Source organism: Triticum urartu, chromosome 1 (assembly GCF_003073215.2).
Source record: "Triticum urartu cultivar G1812 chromosome 1, Tu2.1, whole genome shotgun sequence".
NCBI lineage: Eukaryota > Viridiplantae > Streptophyta > Magnoliopsida > Poales > Poaceae > Triticum > Triticum urartu.
Genome location: NC_053022.1, coordinates 378,268,319 through 378,286,944, shown reverse-complemented (window position 1 = coordinate 378,286,944; position 18,626 = coordinate 378,268,319). Strand labels below are relative to the sequence as shown.

General features: G+C 43.3%; 1 protein-coding gene and 1 long non-coding RNA gene across 3 annotated transcripts; one reads left to right on the top strand and one right to left on the bottom strand.

Moving 5' to 3' along the window:
- Window positions 1-118: 118 nt before the first annotated feature.
- Window positions 119-2,775, bottom strand: LOC125513572 (mediator of RNA polymerase II transcription subunit 31). The gene is made up of 6 exons (XM_048678707.1): window positions 2,612-2,775; window positions 2,402-2,505; window positions 1,918-2,014; window positions 1,760-1,838; window positions 1,080-1,357; window positions 119-521 (listed from the first exon to the last, which is right to left on the bottom strand). Exons 1-6 carry the CDS (start codon window positions 2,662-2,664, stop codon window positions 512-514), a joined length of 621 nt encoding a protein of 206 aa, XP_048534664.1. The 5' UTR covers window positions 2,665-2,775; the 3' UTR covers window positions 119-511.
- Window positions 2,776-6,953: 4,178 nt separating this feature from the next.
- LOC125534224 lies at window positions 6,954-9,071 on the top strand. Of its 2 annotated transcripts, XR_007294429.1 has the most exons (3): window positions 6,954-7,195; window positions 7,912-7,991; window positions 8,513-9,071. It is a non-coding gene; the product is annotated as an uncharacterized LOC125534224 (long non-coding RNA). The 2 variants fall into 2 exon arrangements; XR_007294428.1 differs by lacking the exon at window positions 6,954-7,195 and having other exon boundaries at window positions 7,708-7,991.
- The last annotated feature ends 9,555 nt before the right edge of the window (window positions 9,072-18,626 follow it).

Below are 18,626 nucleotides of genomic sequence, written 5' to 3'. Positions count from 1 at the left end.
AAAAAAGTGAATTCGTCATCGAGATCACTGGAGCCATGAAAAATATAGATTGAAACAAAAAATGCAGCAAGGGAGGCGGCCTAATACTGGCGCTGCCCCTGATCCGGAATCGTACGCATGAGAAATGCAATGCAAGCCCTCCATTACCAGACACAAACTGTGCAGCAAAATAACATGAACGAGCAATGGAGCGTTTCATGGAGCTGCGTATGCAAATGTTGCGGCTCCATCTAAGAATTTGTGATAAATGTTAGCTTTTACGGCTGCCACTGTTGGCACAAAGTTTCAGCAAGTAAAGATTAAATTCAACTACAACAAAGGCCAGGATAAGATAAATGATCAAGTCAACCAAGGGCCAAGTGTGCATGCCACGTTGAGAACTCCAGCTGCTCGAAAGCAGGAGCTGCTTCGAACTTGTCTGCTACTTAAAAGGTCTACCAACAGGCAACAGGGAGGTGAGTTTCCACTTCTCTGGGATGCCGTTAGCCGTGAAGTTGATCAATATGTTTCACTAGCCCATCCTGCAGCCAAGACACACAGTACAATCAGTCATTGTAAACCATTTTATTGAACATAATGCAACATACTTGCATGCTCAAACTATACATCACAAGAGGAAAAAGAAATAACCTGTCAAAACTCAAACTACCATGCACACATTTAAAACTGACTAACAAGCACACAGGCATAACAACACTACTGTGAAACTTGCATTTTTCATAAAATCTCGGATGATTCATGAGATGGACCAAGAAAAAAAGGAACAAATAGAACAGATTCCTCCACAACTTCATTGCAGGACTAATTCAGTTCTCCTAAGAAGCATCTTGAGAGCAACAATAATCTTTACTGAATCAGCGAAGAGGTACTTCATAATCTAGATTGGCAGAATGTCCATAACACATTTCAAGTTGGATCATCCTCGAATATAATAACACCTGTTAACTATGGCACACAGGAACTTTAAGAAAAAAAAACTGTATTTACAACTAATAACTTCATAATGACACTGTATGGAGAACTAATATTAACTGCATAAGAGATGCTATTGATTGATTGCAAGATAGGGAGGTACATACTTTCTCTTTCTACCACCCATAACATTTCTCATCTCATTCTTTGGGTTGTTGGTGCCAGGAGTTCCTATAAACTGCATGGGGGGCATTGCAGAAGCACCAACAGCTGACATAGTTGGCAAAGACGATGGTGGTGCAGAAACAGGTGGAGGTGTCGGCACTGGTGCTGGTGCTGGTGCAGGCGCAGGAGTTGGTTCGGGAGGAAGACGTGGCAGGATGTGCTTCAGTCTATTGTTCCTGTAGTTTTTCCAGAAGAAATATTGCTGCCTATGAGCAACTTCCTGTCAAGAAATTTGCAGGTAAGAGTTAGTTGCATACAAATGATTCAATGTCCTACATGAATAAACAATTTTTTTCAAATACTAAGAAAAAATATTATGCGGATAAAACAGTGAACATTTAGAAGTGTGCATGAAGCTTAATACGCTTACATAGCATTTGACTGCTTTAACTAATTCCTCAGGAAATAAACATATCCACTCAATATATTTGTAAGCGCATTCATAGCAACATTTTATCATTTCCAAGATCCTTTATGTCCATAACCAATCAACCGTAAAAGTAATAATCTCCAAATAGACAATTCCAAAGAAACGGTTTGAAAAGAAAGAAGAAGCTTGTAAACAGTAAAGGGTGAGAATGGTGCTCGAGTGCAATTCTAGCCAAATGGGGTTAAAGGTCACCTTGTTTGCTGGATGTGCCATTGCGTTTCGGAAATTTGCATTTTGGAGAAGCTCAAGAAAGAAAAGGCAGTGCGGATACCTGTACCATAACAGTACGACCATATTAGTTTGTCTGTGAGCAACCTATTTGCGCAAATCAAAAGTATAAGGTGACTCACATTATGTATTTGATGTACTCCGGACGCTGCCAATACTTGAGGTACTTGAGATACCCGATGAACGCCTCATCCTCAAAGTACCGGTTCTGCGCTAGATCTGCTTGAACAAAACAAATACTATAAACGCCATCTCCCAAGCAGAATCGTGTTTAATACTCATACAAAATATTGACCCCGAATACATCAGAAGTACAGGAAGCAACAAAGCATAAGCAATACATAATTCAATCTCTCTTGCCTTATCACATTATGCGGTCTTACCAAAACAAAATCATATCATGTGAATTTGTTACTCCAGAGGTCAGTCACTGACTAACACAATCAACAACAAGAAAAATTCTCTTTGATTAGCTAGTTACTCGCTCCCGCAGCAGGACTCAACCCACAAATAGGCCATGATGAAACTCAATTGCACTGTGGTACCCAATAAGCTAATCTCTAACCAACCAGTTTGAAACAGAGGCTGTGAGGAGAGTTACTGTACAGTTGATGTAGATGGGGTTGGCGAGGCACTGGATGAACTCCAGCTCCAGGAGGAACCGCTGCCTCCCGTCGTCAGGATCCTTGTACGGCGGCTGCTTCGCGCCCCTGCAACCCACACGACGCCCCGATCAGGGAGATATGTGAGCTTGCTTCCGCGTGACCTAAACACGGAGGTGAGAGAAGCGGGCAAACAAGGGAGGCGCCCACTGACGTCGTATGCGGTGGTGGTGGCGCGGGAGGCGTATCCTCCTCCATAGCATCCATGCTCCCCGCGGACCGCCAACAGCGCCGACGAGATGGGTAGGGCGACGGCGAGGACGACTGACCGGCGAGGAGACTGTTTTCCTAGGTTTTTTAGGGGGGCAGTATTCTTTTCTGAGGGGGCAACGGAGCGTACCTGAGATTTGCATATGGGCTTTTGGGGGCCTGTGGCGGACCTCTTCGACGGACCGTGCAGGGTCTTATTGGGCTGGACATCTGAAATTAATTTTGCGTTGGGGCTTTCATCCCCAAATGCTATTTGGCGCCTTGAGCGTAAGGCGCTATTTTTTTTAATCATGGGCGTGCCAAATCTCTATTCCTAATCTCTACTCCTAACTAGAAGAACGCCTGTGCGTTGCGACGGGGCCACATTAAATTTAAGAGTTCAATATCAGTTATGTTAATATTACATTTAATATTCTTATACATAACAAATGACATTGATGACATTTTTTACCATCAAATTCTCACACACACACTCTCTCCCTCCCTCTTCCTCCCTCTCTCTCCCCCTCTCCCTCTCTCTCTAACACACACACATCCATCTTATTGGGTACGGGATCATAATCCATCTATATCACACGCACACGCGCTAGTGCGTAACAATACGGATTATGTGTATTATATTTGCCACCACAACTTATATTTTCTCGAGCCGCGTCGCTACAGAGCCGAGCTCCCGCCCGACCACCTCGCCGGCATTGAAGGGGAATGGATAAGGGTGACGCCTTGCCTCCCCTGCCCCATGGCCTCACTCCTCGACGCCCCCTCCCAGATCCACTTCTCCTCCTCGCTCGCTCAATCCCGTCGATCTGGACGAAGTCAAACGCCACGACCACCATGACCGACCCCGTCCACACAGCCACTGCTTTCCCTGCAGGCTAGGAGCTTGTCGAGGAGCTCTGAACTCCTCCGCTACATTGTCTGCGCCAACGAGATCAAGTCCAGCACCCCCGCATCGACGTCGCTGCCGTCTTCCTCAACCTTCGGCCACCGTAACATTGCCGTTCGATCCGCGTCGCCCCAAGCTCCCCTGTCTTCCCCTAGGGTGCCATTGACACTGTCGTGATCTCCTCTTGCCTTTCCCCTATTTTCCCTCTCGTTTGCTCTCGTTAGGTATTTCGCCGTGGCCGAGAGCCGCCGTTCGCCATGTCCATTGCAAGGGTAGCCACCGAGCTCCTCGGATTGACCCCGTGGCACATGCCCGCTCCTAGCGCGCCCATGCCCGAGCTTGTTGCTCTTCTTCCGCGCCCGCGGGGCCACTCCCTCTCCATGCCCACGCATGTGCCGCACCGCGTCGATCGCGCCCGCCACTGCCACTGCGCTCGCTGCAGCCACCGCACCACTGTGACCCGCGCGACGCACACCCTGGCCACGCGCCACACCCTCACTAGCTGCGCTCGCCCCGTCTGCTGCCGCCTATCCCTTCGCTCGCCCCGCAGTCGCGCCCCTGCCTCGCGCCCCTCCTGTCACGACCATCTTCTGTCGGCTGCCCCCTCAGCCACGCCGGCCGCTTGCCTCGCCTGCTACGTGCTGCTTCCTGCTGCTATGCGCTGCTCTACCGCTGGTACGCTGCTGCGCCATGTCCTCGACACCGCCGTGGACAAACATGTCGGAGGGATTGTCAATGGAGTACGAGGAGGAGGTGGCGGAGAAGGTGTGGAGAGGCAGGAGGTCTGGGGTGGCATCAGCTGACTATGATGGAGGTGTTTATGCGAGAAGGAGCCGGAGCGGAAAGAGATGTCACAATTGGAAAGAATCGCAAAAAAACATAACCTGTAGATCTCATTCCAAAAAAATGCTAATATCGATGGAGGGGTGATTTCCTTGTATAGGTGTAAAACATAGGAAATATTGGTAGTTATGAAGGAAATGTAAAAAATTAGGAAAGTTATGATTTTGAACTGATTTCTATGCAAATGAAGTTTTTATTGTTTGGTAACGTGATATCAGTACCTGCCCGTTTGTGACGTGTCTGATTAGGAAAGTTTGCAAATGTTAAGAAACTATTTATTGGGAGGAAAGTTTGTGACGTGTCTATTATTTGTTTCTTAAAACAAATTTCACTAATGAGAAAAATCGATTGATTTAAATAAGTTAGATTAAAATATATTATTTGTTTCCCAAAAATCTGTTATTTGTTTCCTAAGACAAATTAAACCAATAAAAAGAATCGATTGATTTGTATAATTTAAGGAAGTTAGATCCGTGATTTGTTATACGTTAGGAAAGTTCTGGTTGTAATAAAGAGTGGAGAGAAAAATAAATCGATGGACCAGGGTGGGAGGGGGTGGTGGGAGGAGAGACGAAAAAACCCAGCGAAAATAAACCAGTGAAAATAAACCGTGAAGACTATTCATCAACTGCTCCATTTAAAATAGAGATGTCTGAGTTGATAGTCTCGCCTCACGGTTTATTTTCGCCTCCACATTCCACCACCCCTGATTTTTCGTCCTATCGATTTTTTCTATAGAAACCGATACCCCACACCGCACACAGAAAAGAACGAGAGCCTTCCCCACAGATTTTTATCTATCGCGGGAATCCCGCACCGGTTTTCTAGCACGCTAGCCTTCCCCACCGTTTTTTCTAATCAACAATTTCCTTCTACTAGTAAGCGTGCACGTGCAACGCACGTTTCATAGTCTATAATAAAACATTTTTAATCTTATTTCTTGTATGGCGAGTTCTTTCCCGAACCATTTAAGTGTGTGCCCATGAAGTGAATCCGAACACATGTCTTCACATGAAATTCACAGTCACATAAATGTATTATAATTAATTACAAAAATATTTAGAAAAAAAATTAAGAAACAATATCTATTATTTGTTCTTTGACGATGATTCTCTCTTAAAGTTTCATGTATTGATGCAATCTGAATGCTTCGTTCCATGGCTGAGATATTGTTTAGAGCTTTATTCCCTTATTTCAAAACATGACCAAAATTTGCCTCCTCAGTCAAATATAATCCTACATATGCATTATACATCATTGTTATTTAAAAAATACCATGTGCAACGTATATAGAAATGACTATGGTGTAAATAATCACCCTGTGTACTGGAAAATGTAGCCCACCATCACACCATGAGTGCATGAAATTAGAAACCAAATAACCATGTAGTGAACCGGAATGTCTCCAACAAATTAGACGCCGTGCTACGCTAATATATGCACAACAATATTAAAGCAATCATCATCCATGTATTCATCATTCTTTAATTTGTTCCTATTTGTCTCAAATTTAACCTAATAATATGATAATGATTATAGCTTTTCCCCCATTCACTTATGTGAAATCGTAGTTATGTCAATTTTAATAACACAAGAGTATATTAGCTAGAGCTCAAAATGATCTGAAAAAATGTGGCTTACTACAACAAAGGGACATCATCAAGCATGTTGGTGCACAAGATGGTGAAAGAAGAAACGATTGCCAAGTTAAGCTCAAGTTTTGATGATGTGTTTAATGTAGGTAAATTCTTAGGGAGTCTATCCAGAATCATATAATCTGTGGGATCAGTATCGATTTCTTACATTATCATCATTCAGTTTCGAGTCCACTAAATGACAACTAATTTTGTTCTGAAATATGTCATATGATCATAATAAATTAGAGTCAGAATTCAAATAGTAATACAACATAGAATAAATATAATGTTAAGATATTATAAAACCTTCAGGCCAACTTCAACGCTAGACCCCATCCTGTCCGTCCGCATCTTTTGAGGACAAACGGACACATGCAACGTCCCAACATGCGCAAGCATCCCCATTTTTTGTCCCGGACGCGTTCGTTCTACTCCATTCGCAGACTGGGCACGGTCGGGGCTCTACAGGTGCGGGACGTGGCCGGAGAAAGGCGAGGAGGTTGCGGGCGGGCCGGTGCTCTGGCGAGGCGCGACAGGGCGACGGCGTGCCTGGCCGGCGCAAACACAAATTCAGACGGACATGACCTTATTGCCATCTCAAACGGACAAAATTCAGACAAAACGGATGTCCGTTTGAGGTTGTGCGTTGGAGTTGGCCTCGAGATCAACCATTGATATATGACCGAACCAGATTTGTAAACACTTGCCGTAAAAAAAAGAAATCGGACAACCGGAGCAAACACTCAACTCCCTCACTACACAGGTGGATAAGCTCCTCTCTCCCTCACAGAACATGTCCGCCCCTCTTCCACTACATCCCCATTGGCGGCGAGACGAACACCCACCCCTGCCTGGTCCATGGCGGCCGCCCTTTCCCCGCCCCTGCGTTATGTCCCCTCCCCCCCCCCCCCGCCTTCGTAGACGGTGAGGAATCCGAGATCCCCATTAGGATATGTATATGTGACTGCTTTTTGTCTAAATCTTGCGTGAACTGAACATAGTTGTGTGCATACTGAACTTTGACTGAAATAATTGCTTGAGAGAATTAGCTATCATCAAATTGTCTACTTTGTTAAATTTAATGTGTTTGTTCAAAGTCTGCCTATTGTAGGTTGACATGATGGATGAGTAGTCTGCTGATGATATCATCTACTCTCATTTGGTACTACACAATTCTTAATTGCGGACACTTCCTTTGTAATATGATTAATGGGGACATACAACAAACAAAAACATAGGTAGGAAGGTGTACCCATATGTCTCCACTTATTAGATATTAGTTCCATGTGAAGCGATGCAAATTGGAATACATTTTCCAGTACTTTCAGCTATTGCATGAATAAATGACAAAGCAACAAAGCATTAGCATCACAAGCAAAAAACAACATAAATCGTCTTATCAAAAGATGAGGCAGTGGGGCTAATAACTAACCATAGCAGTGAGGTCTTCACGATTAATTCCCGTGCCGGATGAGTGTTGCTATTTACCTGATGAGTGTTTTTGTAGTTAAAAACAGCATAACAATTGCAACTTACTGTTTGTTATCTCGGAGCTGCACTGAGCATTCTTACATCGTTCGGCTTGTAATACTGTATAATTTCCTAAACACCATCAAGTTTCCAGAAAGCTCATTGTTAGATGCATTGGATAATGTGACTTGGGGAACATATGCACGAAAGGGCTCTTAAGGCCCTTTTCTTCATCTATTTAGATAACAGAGGTCCTGGTCTTCTAGGATTTACACTTGTTTCAGTCATAAACCTGTTGTTGCCTTTTTAGTGTGCTGAAAATCATGACTATTGTTTGGATCATTTGAACGCTGCCTTGTTTCAGTTACCACCATATTTTCCTGAGAGACGTTATTCTGTCCTTTTCAGATGTTCTACAAGCAGTCTTGCCCGGGAAGAAAATGCACATCATGGGGAACTTGAGAGTGGAGAAGAAAAACCCAATCCAGGTATTTCACTTCCTTGACCAAAATCCTCCAAGAACTATCAACAAGAGAATGACTGTGTCCTTAATAGATCATTTACATGCTAAGTTTGACTATGTCCTGAATAGGTTCATTTACATGCCAAGTGGACACAGATTCATCATCCATAGAGCCTGAATGTTAAAACAAAATACTATATTGTTAAAACAAATGAGTTGGTTTCATATTCTTGGACTGGGACTTTCTTCTTCTCTCTCTTGGACTGGGTTATAAATAGATCATACAGGGTTTTATTCATTCAGTCATACATATTCGAATATAAAACAACATGATGGAGGGCTCCAGTTTGATGCATCGTTAAAATTCATGCTGAAGTCACAAGAGGTAGATCTATTATGGTTTGCCCAAAAGTTATGCATTGATCAGCACACTGTTGTAAATATGCAAAACAGTGAAGAACATTGTTATAAAGATGCAAATTTGACAGGGATTAGGGAAGCAATGAAGTACACACATATTTGCTAAATAGAATTTCCCTTGTGCAGGCAGGTGCGTTGGCTGAGGACTTGGTTGGCACCGACGTCGTCGGCTGCGGAAGGCAGTGATGGCCAACACTCGCTGGACGGCGATGGCGCAACAGTGGCTTGGCGGCGCCGACGTCTCACTGCAATGTGCGTTTGAACTTCGACATCGAAGAAAGACATCGAGATTAACTGGGATGGAACTGGCCACATACTGCGCACAAGAGGATAGTCTGCATCTGCGTTGGCTAGAAGCTCGTCGGCGCGGGCGTCGTCCGCTGCGCATGGCGGCGATGGCGCAGGACAGGCTGGGCGGCTGCGACGTACGTCCGGGCGGGCAAAGGCAGGAAGATCGAGTTGATTCCCGTAAGTTTAGCCGTTTGTTGTGAGGCAGACGTATCAATTGCCGTAATTGTGGCTGTTTTTCTGTAATTGATTGGCTTGAATTTTTTTTTCGGGGAGGTAGAACTGTTCGATCGATGGCAGAGTTTTGTCCGCTATTCTAAATTGCTAAACGCACACAGGTGGGGCCTGACTTTAATCTGGACGGTTAGATGCCTAATCTTGGGGTGGTAGTTTGTCTTGTTTTTCCCTGTGTACGTTTACCTGGGTGGGTATAGTGAAGAATATGTTTGCTTGTTTAATAGTAAGTAGAGAAGAGATTGATTGGCTTGAATTTTTTTTGCGGGGAGGTAGAACTGTTCGATCGATGGCAGAGTTTTGTCCGCTATTCTAAATTGCTAAACGCACACAGGTGGGGCCTGACTTTAATCTGGACGGTTAGATGCCTAATCTTGGGGTGGTAGTTTGTCTTGTTTTTCCCTGTGTACGTTTACCTGGGTGGGTATAGTGAAGAATATGTTTGCTTGTTTAATAGTAAGTAGAGAAGAGATTGATTGGCTTGAATTTTTTTTGCGGGGATGTAGAACTGTTCGATCGATGGCAGAGTTTTGTCCGCTATTCTAAATTGCTAAACGCACACAGGTGAGGCCTGACTTTAATCTGGACGGTTAGATGCCTAATCTTGGGGTGGTAGTTTGTCTTGTTTTTCCTTGTGTATGTTTACCTGGGTGGGCATAATGAAAAATATGTTTGCTTGTTTAATAGTAGTAGAGATAAAGATCAGCGAACGATCAAAGATCAAAACTCTTTCCTTCTAATCAACACTTTCCTTCTAATCAGCGAACACCAATCAACGAAGGAAATGACAAAATATCAATACTTTCCGTCTAATATAACACTTTCCTTCTAATCAAACTCTCCGTATACAACTCTCCATATGCGCCAGTCTTTCCTTTCGGTCGCTGCGATTTTATGGCCGCGGCATTTGGGTGTCTCGCTGATTTGGTGTGTGGATTTGTTGGTGGTGTGCCAGGACGGCTGGGGATTTGGATGCCGGCGATGTTTTTCACGAAGGGCCTGGACCAGGTCGCGCTCAAGTTGGTGCGGAAGGTGAGCAGGCAGCGACGGCCTCATGACACCGCCGGAGAAGTTCAGGAGCGGCCACGTGCTACGCGCGTCGGTGCCGCTGCGCGCCGCATACGGGAGCACCTCCACAGCCTCCGACGTGGACAAGTCCTCGAACGCCGAGGAGGTCGAGCTCTGCAGCTGCGGCAGTTACTCCGTCGTAGGCCTCGCCCCGCCGCCGCATGGCCGTGCCCCGTACCGGTACGGCAACATGCCCGCCGCCGCCACGGATCCCCACAGGCGACGCAGACGCCGCCAACCAGTGCAGAGCGTGGTCGCGTTCCCCGCGGGCTATACGGACGATCGCTTCGCCTGAGGTCGCCTTTCATGGCTGCCACCAGCGTCGGCGGGAATGACTCTCCGATGACACCCGAGGACTCCATAGTGGTTTGTACCTCTTTTATGATTGACGAACTCACCGCTGTTCAGCTTCCCTACTAGCTATCTCTTACTGTTCAATGTTTTCAGTATCGTCTAGGCTGGGAAAGGTCAAGAGGGTAACTAAGGAGACAAATGTACATGTCAAGATCAACCTCGACGGCACTTGTCGCTAGTAGAAAACGGAAGCTTTTTAAAACCGATTTGTTAAGGGCCTTTTAGTGCCGTTATGGAACCGGCACTAAAGTGTGGGCACTAAAGGCCCCCCCCTTTAAGTAACCGGTTCGGCACGACCGGCGCTAAAGTGCCACCGACGTGATGGTGAGCTCACGCCCTGGTATGGGGACCTTTAGTACGGTTGGTGGGTGTTACCACACGTACTAAAGATTTTTTTTGAAAATTTTGGAATTTTTTTAATTTTTTTTGATTTTTAATTTTTCTGAATTATTTGATGATTTAGTCTCTAATCACCTCTCTTAACTGCTCAAATGTGGATCACTCATTCCAAATCATCTAACTTCCCGACCGGTCACTCATCCCTCTCACTACTCCAGCCTGAGCACGTTTAACTTTCGGGTTCTATTCTCCTTCGTTTCCAAGTCTGCACTTGTTGTTTTCCTGACAATAGTAAGATGTTAATCCTATTAACCCTCAGGAGTTTAGTTTGAGCATGAAGTCACACATTTCACCGTTTGGAGTTTTGAAACATTTATTCTAAAAAACAGTAATTATTTAGTAACGCTAATATTTCTTGGAATAAGTTGACCATAGTTTGACAGATTTGACCAAATTCAAAAAATTGAAATAATTATTAGTAATCACTAATATCTTGAATAATTATGTAGTAACATAATTACTTCTTTGAATAAGTAGTTTGACCAGTTTTAATCAATTTTTTTTTTAAAATACGAAATTTGACCATATCGTTTTTTTCTTTTGGAATTTGAGAATTCTAAAAAATTTCCAAACAGGCCCATACGGTTGTCTCCATCGATGCGATTTTTCGTGCTGAATTTTTTAATATATTATACGTTTTTTTCTGACATCGTATGGAAAAGTTATAGCCGTTTTATATTTTTCCATACACTTTTTGCAAAACATGTCCAAATTTAAGTTTTTAAATTTTCCTAACGTGTAGATGTAGTAATATAACTACTCTCGAAGGATTTTATTTTTTGAAGTTTTTATCATTTTCTTTTGATTTTTTCAGAACTGAAATGACGACATAGGGGGGGTAGAGTTTGAAAATGGCCCTATAGTGCCGGTTTGTGTCACAAACCGGTACTATAGGTCACCCCCTTTAGGTACCGGTTCGTGCCACGAACCGGTACTAAAGGTGATCGTGGGGCCCCGGCCTGACGCCAGCCTGCCACCACCCCTTTAGTACCGGTTTGTGCCACGAACCGGTACTAAAAGTTCAACACGAACCGGCATTAATGCAAATCCGTTCGAACCGGCACTAATGGTACCATTAGTACCGGGCCTAAATCAAACCGGCACTAATGTGCTTCACGTTTGACCCTTTTTCTACTAGTGTGTGTTGCAAACTACAGCACAAGGATACCGTTCTTGGATCACATGCTTGATCCTTGATGTGAGTATGGTTTACTCCTCATGTCAGTAGTTGTGGATTCAGGATTTTTTTTCTAGACAATATATCTTCCTTTTTTACGACCTAGGTTTTTTTTTTCAAAGCAAGAGTGTGATTTCTGTTGCATTTGTGTGATGAAGATAAAACAAAACAAAATCTTAACTTGAACACACAAAATGGATAAACACACAAAAATGGCAGGCAGTGTTCTGAATTTGTGTTGGTCAAAGCCTTCATATGGAGGGCATTCTAACTTTAGGTGCTTATAAGAGCATAATGAGTACAATCATGTTATTATTTGGAGAAAGTGATGTATACACGACTAAGCCTGAAGGGGCCTGTTGTAGAAAAGTCTACTACCTTTCAAGATGCACGTGTTAGGTGATGTTGAGTAATTGGGATGGGAATTCTTATTTGATTTTTTTTCTTAACTAATTTTTGTAATTGTATGTGTGAACTGTGCATTTGGTTATTCCACAACAATGACAAACTGACAATAATGGCCACAGTGGGTTCCAAACCCTTGAGTCTGAAATTAATACTCCCTCTTTCCATTTATATAGGGCCTAATGCATTTTTTGAGGTTAACTTTGACCAAATACTAGAGCAATAATATATGACATGCAACTTACACAAAGCACACCGTTTAATTCGTGTGTGAAAGGAGCTTTTAATGATATAATTTTCACATTATGCATGTTATGTACTATTAATCTTGTCAATAGTCAAAGACAGTCTTAAAAAACGCATTAGGCTCTATATAGATGGAAGGAGGGAGTAAGTGAAATGAAACTACAGTTAAGTGCTTACGAGTAGCAGAAACCAATGCAAGTAGGAACAAAAATATTGGGATCTCTACTTCTAATGGAGTAGTTGGTAGTCTTCGCCGGTCAATTTTCGTCCCACCTATCATGGTTTTTTTCATCCCATCTTCGCTGGTTTTTTTTCGTAGATTTTTTTCGTCCCCTCCCCCCCACTTCATCAGTTTATATCTCTACTCGTAATGGAGCAGTTGGTAGCCTCGTACGGTTTATTTTCGTCCTCTTCCCACCTCCCCTGGTTTTTTTCGTCCTCCCTTCCACCTCCCAATTTCGTTGGTTTTTTTTGTCGGTTTTTACTCGCCCCCTCCCACCTCCCAACTTCGTCTGGTTTTTATTCGTCCCATCTCCCACCACCCCCTCGTACTGGTTCTTTTTCTCTCCACTCTTTCCTTGCAAACCAATAATTTCTTAACATACAAAAGATCATGAATCTATCTTTCCTTACCCAAATCAATCGCTCCCTACATCAGTGCATTTCTTTATTAAGAAAACTAACACGTAAATCTTAACGCATTGTAAACAAATCCCGTTATGGACCTAATTAATTTATTATGGAATCTATACGTGGTCGCATTGGGAAAAGAATTCTATGATACCAGGTATCACGCGAGACCCATCCTGATGGATGACACGTGGCATTCACAAATCACAAAGCATCCCCCATCCCCCACTTAAAATCAGGAGGGAGAGAGATTAGATGCTTTGGATTTGTGGATGCCACGTGTCATCCATCAGGACGGGTCTCACCTGCTAACCGTGAGACATGGTCTCATACAATTTTTTTCCGTCGCATTGGTTCTTTTTCTCTCCACTCTTTCCTTGCAAACCACTAATTTGCTAACATACAAAAGATCACGAATCTATATTTCCTTACCCGAATCAATCGCTCCCTACATCAGTGCATTTCTTTATTAAGAAAACTAACATGTAAATCTTAACGCATTGTAAACAAATCCCGTTATGGATCTAATTAATTTATTATGGAATCTATACATGGTCGCATTGGTTCTTTTTCTCTTCACTCTTTCTTTGCAAACCACTAATTTCCTAACATACAAAAGATCACGAATCTATCTTTCCTTACCCGAATCAATCGATCCCTACATCAGTGCATTTCTTTATTGAGAAAACTAACACGTAAATCTTAATACATTATAAACAAATCCTGTTATGGACCTAATTAATTTATTATGGAATCTGTAATGGGATTTTTGTAACATTCAAAAGATCACGAATCTATCTTTCCTTACACGAATCAATCGATCCCTACATCAGTGCATTTCTTTATTAAGAAAACTAACACGTAAATCTTAACGCATTGTAAACAAATCCCGTTATGGACCTAATTAATTTATTATGGAATATATAACGGGATTTTTGTAACGGAATCTGTAACGCATTGTAAACAAATCCCTTTATGGAATATGTAGTTTAGGTTCTGATTCATTTCAATCACGTAAATAAATAGGTAATTAATGTTGGGTTTCGTAGTAATTTCAAAAAATTTCCTACGCACACGCAAGATCATGGTGATGCAAAGCAAACGAGAGGAGAGTGTTGTCTACGTACCCTCGCAGACCGACTGCGAAGCGTTGACACACGTAGAGGAAGTATCGTACGTCTTCACGATCCAACCGATCAAGCACCGAAACTACGACACCTCCGAGTTCGAGCACACGTTCAGCTCGATGACGATCCCCGGACTCCGATCCAGCAAAGTGTCGGGGAAGAGTTCCGTCAGCACGACGGCGTGGTGACGATCTTGATGCACTACAGCAGCAGGGCTTCGCCTAAACTCCGCTACAGTATTATCGAGGAATATGGTGGCTGGGGGCACCGCACACGGCTAAGGAATAGATCACGTGGATCAACTTGTGTGTTCTAGGGTGCTGCCTCAGTATATAAAGGACTAGAGGGGGGAGGCTGGCCGGCCAAGGTGTGGCGCGCCAGGAGAGTCCTACTCCCTCTGGGAGTAGGATTCCCCCCCCCAATCCAAGTTGGAATAGGATTCGCGGAGGGGGAAAAGTGAGAGAGGGGGCCGGCCACCTCTCCTAGTCCTAATAGGGATCGGGGAAGGGGGAGGCGCGCAGCCCATGTAGGGCTGCCTCTTCTCTTTTCCACTAAGGCCCATCATGGCCAATTTAGCTCTTGGGGGGTTCCGGTAACCTTCCCGGTACTCCGGTAAAATCCCGATTTCACCCGGAACACTCCCGATATCCAAACATAGGCTTCCAATATATCAATCTTTACGTCTCGACCATTTCGAGACTCCTCGTCATGTCCGTGATCACATCCGGGACTCCGAACAACCTTCGGTACATCAAAATGCATAAACTCATAATATAACTGTCATTGTAACCTTAAGCGTGCGGACCCTACGGGTTCGAGAACAATGTAGACATGACCGAGACATGTCTCCGGTCAATAACCAATAGCGGGACCTGGATGCCCATATTGGCTCCTACATATTCTACGAAGATCTTTATCGGTCAGACCGCATAACAACATACGTTGTTCCCTTTGTCATCGGTATGTTACTTGCCCGAGATTCGATCGTCGGTATCTCCAATACCTAGTTCAATCTCGTTACCGGCAAGTCTCTTTACTCGTTCCGTAATACATCATCTCGCAACTAACTCATTAGTTGCAATGCTTGCAAGGCTTATGTGATGTGCATTACCGAGAGGGCCCAGAGATACCTCTCCGACAATCGGAGTGACAAATCCTAATCTCGAAATATGCCAACCCAACATGTACCTTTGGAGACACCTGTAGACTCCTTTATAATCACCCAGTTACGTTGTGACGTTTGGTAGTACCCAAAGTGTTCCTCCGGTAAACGGGAGTTGCATAATCTCATAGTATAGGAACATGTATAAGTCATGAAGAAAGCAATAGCAACATACTAAACGATCGGGTGCTAAGCTAATGGAATGGGTCATGTCAATCAGATCATTCTCTTAATGATGTGATCCCGTTAATCAAATAACAACTCATTGTTCATGGTTAGGAAACATAACCATCTTTGATTAACGAGCTAGTCAAGTAGAGGCATACTAGTGACACTTTGTTTGTCTATGTATTCACACATGTATTATGTTTCCGGTTAATACAATTCTAGCATGAATAATAAACCATTTTATCATGATTATAAGGAAATAAATAATAACTTTATTATTGCCTCTAGGGCATATTTCCTTCAGTCTCCCACTTGCACTAGAGTCAATAATCTAGATTACACGTAATGATTCTAACACCCATGGAGCCTTGGTGCTGATCATGTTTTGCTCGTGGAAGAGGCTTAGTCAATGGGTCTGCAACATTCAGATCCGTATGTATCTTGCAAATCTCTATGTCTCCCACCTGGACTAGATCCCGGATGGAATTGAAGCGTCTCTTGATGTGCTTGGTTCTCTTGTGAAATCTGGATTCCTTTGCCAAGGCAATTGCACCAGTATTGTCACAAAAGATTTTCATTGGACCCGATGCACTAGGTATGACACCTAGATCGGATATGAACTCCTTCATCCAGACTCCTTCGTTCGCTGCTTCCGAAGCAGCTATGTACTCCGCTTCACATGTAGATCCTGCTACGACGCTTTGTTTAGAACTGCACCAACTGACAGCTCCACCGTTTAATGTAAACACGTATCCGGTTTGCGATTTAGAATCGTCCGGATCAGTGTCAAAGCTTGCATCAACGTAACCATTTACGACGAGCTCTTTGTCACCTCCATATACGAGAAACATATCCTTAGTCCTTTTCAGGTATTTCAGGATGTTCTTGACCGCTGTCCAGTGATCCACTCCTGGATTACTTTGGTACCTCCCTGCTAGACTTATAGCAAGGCACACATCAGGTCTGGTACACAGCATTGCATACATGATAGAGCCTATGGCTGATGCATAGGGAACATCTTTCATATTCTCTCTATCTTCTGCAGTGGTTCGGGCATTGAGTCTTACTCAATTTCACACCTTGTAACACAGGCAAGAATCCTTTCTTTGCTTGATCCATTTTGAACTTCTTCAAAATTTTGTCAAGGTATGTTGTTTGTGAAAGTCCAATTAAGCGTTTTGATCTATCTCTATAGATCTTTATGCCTAATATGTAAGCAGCTTCACCGAGGTCTTTCATTGAAAAACTCTTACTCAAGTATCCCTTTATGCTATCCAGAAATTCTATATCATTTCCAATTAGTAATATGTCATTCACATATAATATCAGAAATGCTACAGAGCTCCCACTCACTTTCTTGTAAATACAGGCTTCTCCGAAAGTCTGTATAAAACCAAATGCTTTGATCACACTATCAAAGCGTTTATTCCAACTCCGAGAGGCTTGCACCAGTCCATAAATGGATCGCTGGAGCTTGCACACTTTGTTAGCTCCTTTTGGATCGACAAAACCTTCTGGTTGCATCATCTACAACTCTTCTTCCAGAAATCCATTCAGGAATGCAGTTTTGACATCCATTTGCCAGATTTCATAATCATAAAATGCGGCAATTGCTAACATGATTTAGACGGACTTAAGCATCGCTACGGGTGAGAAGGTCTCATCGTAGTCAATCCCTTGAACTTGCCGAAAACCTTTCGCGACAAGTCGAGCTTTGTAGACAGTAACATTACCATCAGCGTCAGTCTTCTTCTTGAAGATCCATTTATTCTCAATTGCTTGCCGATCATCGGGCAAGTCAACCAAAGTCCATACTTTGTTCTCATACATGGATCCCATCTCAGATTTCATGGCTTCAAGCCACTTTGCGGAATCTGGGCTCACCATCGCTTCTTCATAGTTCGTAGGTTCATCATGATCTAGTAGCATGATTTCCAGAACAGGATTATCGTACCACTCTGGCGCGGATCTTACTCTGGTTGATCTACGAGGTTCAGTAGTATCTTGATCTGAAGTTTCATGACCATCATCATTAGCTTCCTCACTTATTGGTGTAGGTGTCGCAGAAACAGTTTTCTGTGATGTACTACTTTCCAATAAGGGAGCAGGTACAGTTACCTCGTCAAGTTCTACTTTCCTCCCACTCACTTCTTTCGAGAGAAACTCCTTCTCTAGAAAGGATCCATTCTTAGCAACGAATGTCTTGCCTTCGGATCTGTGATAGAAGGTGTACCCAACAGTCTCCTTTGGGTATCCTATGAAGACACATTTCTCCGATTTGGGTTCGAGCTTATCAGGTTGAAGCTTTTCCACATAAGCATCCCAGCCCCAAACTTTAAGAAACGACAACTTTGGTTTCTTGCCAAACCACAGTTCATAAGGCGTCGTCTCAACGGATTTTGATGGTGCCCTATTTAACGTGAATGCGGCCGTCTCTAAAGCATAACCCCAAAACAATAGCGGTAAATCAGTAAGAGACATCATAGATCGCACCATATCTAGTAAAGTACGATTACGACGTTCGGACACACCATTACACTGTGGTGTTCCGGGTGGCGTGAGTTGCGAAACTATTCCACAATTTTTCAAATGTACACCAAATCGTAGAAACTTTATTTTCTTGTTACAATGATTTTCAACTTCACTCTGAAATTCTTTGAACTTTTCAAATGTTTCAGACTTATGTTTCATTAAGTAGATATACCCATGTCTGCTTAAGTCATCTGTGAAGGTGAGAAAATAACGATATCCGCCACGAGCCTCAATATTCATTGGACCACATACATCGGTATGTATGATTTCCAACAAATCTGTTGCTCTCTCCATAGTACCGGAGAACGGTGTTTTAGTCATCTTGCCCATGAGGCACGGTTCGCAAGTACCAAGTGATTCATAATCAAGTGGTTCCAAAAGTCCATCAGTATGGAGTTTCTTCATGCGCTTTACACCGATATGACCTAAACGACAGTGCCACAAATAAGT